This window comes from Seriola lalandi, unplaced genomic scaffold (genome assembly GCF_002814215.2).
Source record: "Seriola lalandi dorsalis isolate HSWRI2012SDOR001 ecotype SW California unplaced genomic scaffold, Sedor1 jcf7180002054735, whole genome shotgun sequence".
NCBI lineage: Eukaryota > Metazoa > Chordata > Actinopteri > Carangiformes > Carangidae > Seriola > Seriola lalandi.
Genome location: NW_019525288.1, coordinates 2,209,298 through 2,220,333, shown reverse-complemented (window position 1 = coordinate 2,220,333; position 11,036 = coordinate 2,209,298). Strand labels below are relative to the sequence as shown.

General features: G+C 40.4%; 1 protein-coding gene across 3 annotated transcripts in view; it reads right to left on the bottom strand.

Annotated features, from left to right (window-relative positions):
* Positions 1 to 4,406: 4,406 nt before the first annotated feature.
* pcdh17 (protocadherin 17) overlaps positions 4,407 to 11,036 on the bottom strand; it is a 58,031-nt gene continuing 51,401 nt past the window's right edge. For all 3 annotated transcript variants that reach the window (XM_023424355.2, XM_087178786.1, XM_023424354.2), the window contains exon 5: positions 4,407 to 9,305. In XM_023424355.2, coding sequence (XP_023280123.1) covers positions 8,608 to 9,305 — 698 coding nt within the window. In that variant the 3' untranslated portion in view covers positions 4,407 to 8,607. The remainder of the gene's footprint in view (positions 9,306 to 11,036) is intronic.

The window sequence follows — 11,036 nt, the reverse complement described above, 5'->3', positions numbered from 1 at the left end:
GTCTGAGTGCTGATGATGAGAAACATCAAACAGACACAACTCCCGGCACTGAATCACATAATTGCTTGGAAATGTCATTTATGTTCTTATTTTAACAAAGAGAGTCAATATGGCAGATAAAGTGCGCAAGCTATTAAGGTAAATTTAATTATCTGCCACACTAATTTATTTTCCCTATCATGAGATTTATCATGCAGCAAAAAGTAATTGGTGAAGGGGTGAGGGGGGTGCAAGTCTGTCTGTGTGTGCGTGTGTGTGTGTGTGTGTGTGTGTGTGTGTGTGTGTTTTCACATTTCTTCATGCGTACTCACATATGTGAAATGGAACTCCACACTGTACATGTTCTGTTTATTGGGTTGCACCGACCTTACACTGGATAATGACTCTTCCCCTAGAAGAATTTTAATAGGAGATTATATTGTGCAAAGATTTCTAACTCTGCGTTTAGCCTTGATTTCACAAATATTGCACTTTTCAAATTATGTATAAATAAAAATTAGACTAAACTGAAGTAGCTCAGGAAATATCCCAAAGAACACTGTCAAAATGACATTGTGGTAGAACTCAGTTAATGACGGCATAGCTAATTGATATTAGAGCAAGGGATCAATGGTGCAGCTCTGCCAAAGGAGAGCAGCTTCAATAGTAAGACGTTTGTCCCCAAGGTCATATTCTGTTACTGGAATATTGACCTTCCTGTTCCCCTCTGACATTCTGTCCAAATCACATCCTGTTGTTATCGCACAGCCATTTAGGCATCTGTCTTCTCTTTCATCCAGTACATCCTCTCTGTGATGGCCTCAGTGGCAGTTTAACAAAGTCTGACAATGAAATCACTTGAGTACTGCCTCTCAAAATTGACTGATCCAAGCATTTTATACTTGTTAACACTAAATAAATAAATACATTTCCATCACACCCACAAATTTACAAATTAAAAGCAATGATATCGACGTTCAACGTGGTCTTTGCTTTAATATTTAATCAACATTTGCATTTTTTTTTTACTAACATATGCGTTATATGTGACTGCTATCATTCCCCTGGTACATCTAAGGAAGAAACCCTGACAAAGCACTACATATCAAGAACCTCAGAGACTCTATCCAATTTGACCAGAAACACCAAAAGTGAACAATTTTACAATTAACAAGAGACAAAATAGGTGAATAAAACTGGTTAAAAGTCCAAGTGACATTTAATGAAAGGTCCTCTTAGCTCTTCAGTGTCTTACACGCCAGACATTGGATATTTATGAATTGATTCAGCAGTGTCAGTCAGTCCTGCACTTTGCCAGGGGCACTAATCCATGTGATGGAATTCATATGTCTACTTCATATTAAGTTTCCCGTGTTGCTTATTGACCTTTTCATCTAGCATTTTCCCTCACTGATGGTAGCTGGCCCTTTCACAGAGGCTGTCTGGAACCATTATTTTGCTGCTTTCTATTCTGCTTGGGGTGAGAAACACTTGAACACTTAAACCACTGCTTCTCTTGGAGGTGACTGGGAAGGAGGGCCTGAATGTGAAAGAGGTGCCGGGTGCATACAGTCACATTCCCAAGTTTCCTGAATGGGTGAATGTAATAAACATATGTTAATAGCTCCCTTTGTGTTTTCATTCACACTAGCTCTATTTTTGTTAAAAATAAGATAATAATAATAAAAAAAAAATAACAGTGATTTTCTACAGGTCTTTCATATTAACCTGGGGGAGGGGCAGAATAATATTTACAGATTTTTAATTAAACACTATCTCAGATTATGGGGAGAGATGCCCAACTGAGGTGAGATTCTCAGCATTTACCATTGTCTGATAGCAAGTAAGCCTCACAAGATGTTTTTTATATCACATACTGTAAGAAAGGCATCAGCTGCTGACACTGTGTGACACTTGTCCTCAAAAAGCATGTAGTATAGCTGACACAGGCTGAAGGAAGAATTACAACAGAGTCTGAGTGCATATTTACATCAAGCGCCACAAAAAAAAAACTCATTATCACCGTGGCGCATTCATTGTACCATATATTGTTACTTAGGCATGTGATGCTGTTTGCAATGATTGCCGCGTGTGAAATCATTTCTTCTTCTGTTTGCTGAGAAGTGATTCTCTTAAAACACCCACTCAGGTACCGTGGCCATAGATACCCTCTGTGTTTTTGTGGCTTTTCTGTCAGTGGCATCAAATCAAAGTCGTCACACGTGACTGACTGTCCCTGATGTGAGACATACATTCACATTTCCACCGTCAAAGTCTCTCGTGTCTGTTTTATGCAACCACACAAACACACACTCACACACACACTCTTTCACAGTCTCTCTGTCTCTCTCTCTCTCTCTCTCACACACACACACACACACACACACAGGCACGTATTTCAATTTGTTCTTCCTTCTTGAAAGGAGGACTCTTGTCCTTTAACAATAGAATATGATGAATACCTCCTCTCCTCCGTGTTGAAAAGATCTCCTCTCCATTTGCCTTTTTAGCGAACTCAGTACAGAACAGTTGGCTACTTGATTAAATCTTGTTCTGATTTTCCTATCTTCAACTTCGTTTGCGAATTTTCTAACTTTATGCAGTAATCTAACAAACACATATTAAGTTTGACGTTTGTTTCTAATGCACGCATCTGTTGCGGACTGATCCATGTCGTCAAATGTAATGTGTTGTCAGGTTTTCATTAAGCTCAAGTTGTGGTTTTAGCTCAGGTTTGTTTACATTATTTACTCGTAGCTGCTCTTTACCTGCCACGTAGTCTCCCATACAATTAATAGTCCACCCACACACACACACACACACACACACACAAGTTGTGTGAGACTATAATTGAACGTGATTGACACGTACAAGAGGACAGGCTGTTATTTGCTTGAAGGTACGTTGTAAGAAAACTCTTACCACTGGGCCAAAAGAGAAACCGCTGCATGTAGCCGCGGCAGTTCTAGAAATGGTGTTTTGAAGAGAGTAACTCTGCTATCTTTTTAATTAATATCTGCCTTGAGGCGAATAGTTAGATACAAACAGAAAAAAAAAGCCTTGGTGCATACCAATAGTCTGCAAATCCAGTACGGGGTAAAACACTCCCTCTGTGGTCAAAATGAAAATTAATTTGATCTATTCCTCTTCAAATAATGAATAATTCCACCAATAATTTATCTTGATGTGTTTGAATGAGTTCTTTTTGGCATAGAATTTGTGTTCACATGAAGTGCTAATATTACCATCCAAGTTCATTTTTAAAATCCAGGTGTATTAAGATGGATCTTGAGACCCATCTTAATGAACTACAAACAATTAGTTTAGTTTATATCATTTATACCATTTATTTAAAAGTTTTCTAAAGTTTAATCTCTTCAACACAGAGAAAATATCCAGTGCTGGATTATGGGAAGACATTGTGCAGTTAGGATGTGATAGCCCTGATTGAGCATTTAGGGAGACTGCAGTCTGGGAAACCACTAACTTGAATCCTTAGACAGCAGTACGCTGATTGATGCGTGGAGTCACGAAGGCACACAGCCATATGTACGTCTACAATTAAACAGTGATGATGGAATATTTTCCTGAGATAAATGTAATGGCGTATCATTAGTTTCCATGGTCTGTCATTTTGTATCGGAAAACACTGTAAAAGGACATTAAAAACCCATTTTAAAGCACTAATACTTTCAGTACCAGTCAGCTCTTTAAAGTTTGGATACTATTCTTTTTAGGGGACCAAACAATGCGAGGGAGGTCACATCTGCCTCTGTCAGAGTATGTTCCACTCTGAGCATCTACCACCTAATAACCATAAATTAGGAATTAAACAAACCAGATCTAACTGAGCAAATGAGAAGCATACAGTATATCTCTCTAACCACAGGCCAGAGTTGAAGAGACTTCAAATTGGCCTCTGAATGCGAATCTAGCTGAAGGGTGGAGTGCAACATCTTATCTTAGAAAAATTAGTATACATAATTTCAAGCACCAATTTATTTGCCTCTGAGCCATTAGAGAAAAAAGAAAAACCCACAGCATGAGCAGTAATCTTTTGTGTGGTGAAAATGTGAACTAATGTGATGAATGAAGAATCCTTTGCCCAAAGCGAAAAATCTGAAGTCAGTGTGTGTGTGTGTGTGTGTGTGTGTGTGTGTGTGCGTGCTTGAGTTCGAGGTGCTTGCATATGTGCATTTAACACCACGGAGGGCAATGGAAAAAGCCCATTTCTATCTTTTCCCAAACAAACTGGCAAGAGGAAAGTAAACAATGCAATCCTATTTGACAAGGCAAAATTGGCCGTGCAGATGCTTGAGAGAACAAAAATATCGAGTGTGCAAGGTTATCTCTCGGGATATAAGAAATAAAATCAAATCCATGACTAGCTATTCCTCAACCAATTCACACAAGGACAAGAGCAAACATTATTAGTAATTGTTGGTTTTTTTTATTTGATCTTTTCATCTTTTTTTTTTTTCAGATAGATCACAATGAACACAGCCTTTAGACAATAGCAGTTGAAATAATCCATACAAATGAATGTCCCTGGTCTTTTTCACCAGTTGCCCATTGCAGCGTGGAGCCCTATGCTATCGGTGTGGGCTTGAGGGGGTGAGGGGACGACACTGACAAACATTGGGTGCTTGTTTTAACTAACCAAAATGGCATGTTGTCTCAATGCGTATGTATATGTATGCATGCGTGTGTGTGTGTGTGAAGCAGTGGCTGTCTTGAGTCGGTGTGCACCTGCATCAGTGTGAGTCAGAGACCAGAGGCGGTCCGCCACATTCATCAAGGCCCTGTCCTAATCACTTGGTAAAACCAACAGTCTCAAGTGGGCAAAAATAACCGACTCTAGATTTGAGTAATGCACTGCCAACAGTGTATGATGCCAACACTGTTTAATTAGACAATAATGAGAGGCCTTACATTATGCTCAATCTCCAACTATGTGTTGACTTCAGCAGCAGCAGCCTCTGCGCTATTAAACCGCAAATAGCCTGAGAGGGAGGGGGGAGGGGGGGAAGGGGGGGCATGGCTTTAAAGAACACCTTCCATCCACCGGACCCAGCTCATCTCCTGCCCACAGTTTGTGAGTGTGCAGACAGTGGCTGGGCCAGTGGAAGACCATTAGAGGGGACAGCACTTAAAATGTGCCTGAACTGCGACAGTGACTGTTGGCGGCAGCCAGATTCTGAGTGAAAAACAGAATCCTGGGGTGACCTCTACACTTTGTTTTAATTAATGGCTGAATGAAAGAGAGACCACAGCAATAGAGCTTTAATGTCAGTTGGAATTGAATCTATTGCACACATGTAACAGAAATTAGATAAGAAGAGAGGAATTGTTTTGTCGAACAATGAGGGGCATGAAAGCGAATCAAGCACATGCAAACACACGCACGGTGTAGAGAATGCTTGATCCAGCATGAAGACTGAGCACAATGAGATAAAAAGAAAATAAACCATGAAGACAAGTGTGAAAGTGTCACATTTGTCTGGGTAGTGTTTCGCCCTCTCTTTCAGCCTTTACTTCACCTTTAAGAGGCAATGTATTTAAATAAAAGGCAGTGTGTTGCTGAAGTGCCCGGGTGTTTTGCGCGTGTATCTGTGTGCGTGCTTGCGTGCACATGTATCAGCATTTATTTTTTGTCAGGATCACAGTTACGGTGCACACTTTGAACGGCACATTTTAACTGTTTTGTACTTTTTGTGTGATGTGAATGTCAGGCTTGCTTGATTTATCCAGATATTTGAGAGAGATAACAAAAAAAAACAAAAAAAAATCTCATTTAAAAATAACCATAAATATTTCTCTCCTCCAAGCTCTCTCTAAAAACAGCCTCTGCCATCTCCCAGGAAAAGAGCAAGGGTAAACTGAAACCAAATTCTTTACAGACGAAAGAGCAGAGAAAAGGCAACAGTTACTTTGCTCCTCAGAGGCGAGAAAGCAAACAGCTGAAGAGCAAGAAAAGTAAGCAAATGAATAGTGATATAAGAAAAGATGGCAGGTAGGTAAGAGATACCACACAATGACAGAATGACAGGAGAACGTCTAAGCATGTGCCTCAATTAAGAAAACGCAAGAACAGAAACACCCAAACACTCAGATGCGACATGTCTGCAGAATAGAATATGTTGTGTCAGCTGTCAAGATTCCAACTCAGCTCAGATCCACTTTATACAGTAAATACACGAGGAGCCATATATGAATGTAAGTCACTGTTCCCTCTCATGGCTGCATCTTACATAGATTTGGTGATTGTGGTCACATTTTCCAAAACACGCCTAGTCTAACAGCCTACTGTTCTGCGTATCTCACCGTCAGAGAGTATTAGAAAAAGCACCTCCCGTTATTATTTCAGAGAGTGGCCGAAATGTGCCAAAATTTTCAAAAATAAATGTCTATCATTTTCTTTTTTTCTTTTTTTTTTTAAGAAAGCCTGAATGTGAAGACACTTGGTTATATAAACCGTCTACCTAAACAGCTAACACATCAAATCCAAAGTAACTTCAGATAGAATTTCAGATGTCAAGTTTTCCCGCAAAGTATGAGAATACTAACACGTATCGAGAAGGAGTACATACATAAACAACACAGACTGCTGAGAAAGAACCTCTTTTGGTCCTTTATAGAAAATGCACATTCTGGTGGACCAGGGCTTTATAAGCAGTCACAAGCTCCACAGATACAACAAGCTCTCCGCAGAGACAGTAAGGCAGTTTTATGATCACCAAGGAAACCACTCTACGTTCCATATGGCAGGTTTCTTTTTTGGAAAGAAAGTAAAAACATAATGAACACAAAATACGCATACTAGTTATTGTTAAAGAAAATAGCTGCCCTGTAAAAATCTGCTCAGTAAAAATATTCAAACTGTTATCGTGTGGTTGTTGCTTTTTGTCGTTGGTTTGAATTGTATTCTAGATCAGCTGGCTCATTAAGCTTTCAACAGTTATTATATGTGATCCAGCTGGATCTCAGGGTAAAAAGAGGCGACATCTCAAAAGCACTGAAGCCAGCCTGCAAAGATGCAGAATAGAGAGGAAAAAAAGACCAAGAAAAACCCAAACTAAAGCAAACTCACAGAGTTCGACAGCTACTAAGGCAACTTTTGCCAAATACAATATAAGCCCATGTATATTGCAACACAACTATATATTAATTTAATAAAATACACAATATAGCTTTTGTACACATAACAATTTGGCTCAAATGCACAGAAATTGCAGTAAAATCAATAAAAATATGTCAATTTTTTGATGTAAACACATCTAAATTGGATACATTTACACATATAATGATATTATGTATAGTGATAATGTGAAGGGACATTTTCTTGTTTATTTATATTTTTGGATATTTGTCTTCGAAACAATGGCAGTGTCCTATTGAGTTAATACCCTGCTCTTCACCTTAACTCCAGGACACTTTTTGCTGAGATTCCTCATTTCTTCTTTTTTTTAATAAAATGTATAAATATTTTGTTAATATTTGGACACTATACATGGATTCATACATATAGTCATCTATATCATCATATAGATATCATCTTTTCACAGTTGAGGAAAAATGTCCCTTTTTATACAACTTGTGATTGCCTTAAGGCGTAGTCACACACATGATAAATCACTGTACACAAGGGACTGAAAGCTGATGATGTACATGTAAGACAATTACACAGATGGCCAGTTGTGTATAAGCATTAGTGTGTATGTGTGTGTTTGCGTGTGTGTGGGGGCATCAGTGCATGTGAGCGTGTCAGCATGTGTATGCGTAAAAGTGTAGCGCACGTGTCTAAAATTGGTGCGTGCAGCTACACCGGTCAGCAACATGAACATTTAAATAGAGGTGTGAGAGAGACACAACTTACACATGTGGCTACATATGACAGGTGAAACATGGTTACACTGTTCAATAATTCTCCTTCAGCGGAGCATTTAAGCCCCTCCAACCCCCAAGTCCGGAATCAACCCCTGTGAACATACCCCTGATTAACCAATCTCTTCATGTTCAGATACAGGATCCATTACACGTCAAACACCTATATTAAAGTCAGAAAAGATAAGGTTGTTTTGTGTATTTTGGTCTTTCACTGTCCCAAATAGATTACAATTTGTTTCTGTTTCCGCATCGATTGTCATGTCTGACCATAAATAGTCCTTTTTCATTCAGTTTCTATGGCCATCACACATAACAGAAATCCATCTACACACACTTAAGATATGTAGGATTTCACGAGAGACCATGAACAACACACTTATGAGCTGGTGGGCACTTAGATAATAGCTTGCGAGGTGCCAGAGGCATAAGCCTCTGCAATTTGTTTAAGAATCCAAAACAAAAGGAGTTTATAAATTCTGCAGAATTCAGATGTTTGTTACACAGTTCTTTTTTGTTGGTAGGGATCTTAGCACCGAAACTGGTGCCAAATGACATAATAAATGTTCCCATCATCCGTCCAATGTCGGTACTTTTCAACAACAAATACAGTGAAAAGAGCTCCTATCATGAGAGCCATTCAACTTTGTTTTGTTTTGGTGACAGTTTTGGTATGAGAGTTTTTGGAATAGCATCCTATTCCGCTCTCTACCTCCCTACTTCTTTTTGTTGCAGTCCTTTGTGTCACTTCCTGAGTGTGCCAGTGGCCTCACTTCCTCTGCAGTCCTGCAATAGTTTGTCGATGTCTCTCACCACCTGGTCAGCATCCATTCCGTCACGGCTCGGATCGGGCTCCACCTGCTCCAGGACACACTCCATTTCGCCTGTTGCCTCTTGGCTGATCCTGGAGCGAGCCTCGGCGAGCACCTTGGCCACTGGGTCTGAGGGAGGCAAGGGTGGGTAGACCCCCTGGTCTCTGCTTTGTTTGGTTGGGGACAGGTACTGACCATCGGGAGGCCCGTAGTGGCCAGAGCAGGTGGCAGGAGGAGGTTTGCCTTCGGCTCCATCGGCTGGACTTTTGATTGAGGAGCACGGAGATGTGGTGGAGCAGCCCTTGGTGGGGCTGCTAGAGGCTGAGGGTACCTCTTGGAGCAGTGGGCTGAGGGCACGTTTCGCCTTCAAGTAGGGCTTCACGTTGGCGACCAGAATGGTGTGGTCACGCCTCTCTTTACCAAATGTACAGAATGTCTTCTTGCCATTGGGGTTGACAGTCTCGTAGGTCTCTGTCTCGGGCACAGTCTCCATCCCCGCTGGCACAAACATATTGTTGCGGTAGTCAATGCCCTCCGCCTGGTTTCCTCCAGCGGGGAACTGGGGCATCCAGCAGCGGTCAGAATGGCCGAGTACTCGGCACTCCTCTGTGCAATTCACACAATCCTCATCTGCGGACAGAAAGAAAGGGAGGGGACAGATGGAGAAGAAAGTGATATGTATGTCAGTAGTGTGCATAGAACAGAGTAAAACCACACAGTGAGAGGATAACAGAATCATAGTACTATTATGAAAATGAACTGTACAAAGAGTTGGGGCCAAAAGTTAGGGAAGTAGAGCCAACTGAAATGATGTAAAAAAAAAAAAAGAAAAAAGGAAGAGCCAGCTTAGGATGTCCCATTCCAAGCACATAAAAATACATGTGCATGCACGCATGCACACACACACACACACACACACACACCTTTCCAAGGGACTGGGGGACACCTGCTAGCATTTTCCAAAGCTCTGATCAAGGGGATGGCAGAGCATACAGAAGGGATGGAGAGGGAGCGAGAGAAAAACAACAACAGTTGAGGTTTGGCAAAGGCATAGTGCCGTTATCATAAATTCATGTCAGTGGGCTTTGAAGCCCTCCCTAGACAGAGAGGCTGTGCCAAATGGCTTGTGCTTCTTCCCTGTGTGTTTGTGCCTGTTTATTTGCAGGCTCCTTGTTGTTGTGTGTGCACGCATGTGTGTATAAGTGTGAGTGTGTGTGTTCCCCTCTTTCATCTCTATTCAGAAGGATGCACACTCTGGCTGATTATGGGAGTGCTCATGCCTGTGTCAAATGGATCCAGAACTTGGTTTAAAAAAATAATAATAAAATAAAAAAAGAGGAGCACATTTTTTTCTCTCCCCTCTTGGGCGTGAAGTGAAAAATGAAAAAAAAAAACAAAAAAAAAAACAGCATCTGTTGTCCCACAAATGGAATTTTTCCATTGGCCGCGTGGGATGAAACCAAGAGTAGGCAAACACAACCCTAACAGCAAAGACAACACAAAAGAACTTGATAGTTCCCCACAATTGACAGCGCAATACACGGTAAATGGTCATTAACAACAAACTCTGAAGAATGGACTTAAAAACACTGATTGCGTATGATGACTGTCACTTTTTTACTTGTTAAAAAGGACTGAAACAGACAATTTGCGCAGGCTGCCTTAACAATCCTCCATCAATCAAAGAAGTGTAAACTTCCCAAAGTACAGGTTAGACAAACCCAAGAATGAAATAGCACCAGAATCTAACACTGCTCCCCGATAAAATCCAAAGGTCACTTGCACAGGCTTCTAAACAAATGCAGCAGCTAAGGCTAATTTGCATATTGGTGATATGTGATGGATGCATCTCTGCCAAACGCTGCAGATGAACATCACACTTCTTATTTCCTATGGTACATTTGCTAAAATACAAGACAACAAACAGCAACAGAACTGGGGCAGCTTTCTTTGTTAAGAGGAATTAGGCAAGTCTATTCATAGGAGCTTAATTTCTGCATTATTGATGTTTGAATAGCCCAGTGAAAGTGTCAGTTGCACAAGTGGCATATGGCAATATTTGAATTGAGCAGTCAAATCCATACTTTTATAATTAACAGAAAACAGATTGTTACTTTCCACCTCCCCTTCTGAATGTTAATGGTTTAAACCTTTATTCCTCATGATGAATCTTCATTCTCCGTATATTGAGCATGGGATGAAAAACACATTTTTAAATCAGTGTAATTTATCTTGCTCCGACAAGCCCCCTGTGGTCTGAATTCTCAAATCAAAGTCAGAAGGTGGTAATTTTGAGAAACATCTTAACACAGGGTTTGAAAATGTTCTCTTGTTTCAAAGGCAACATTTACAGGAGTTAGA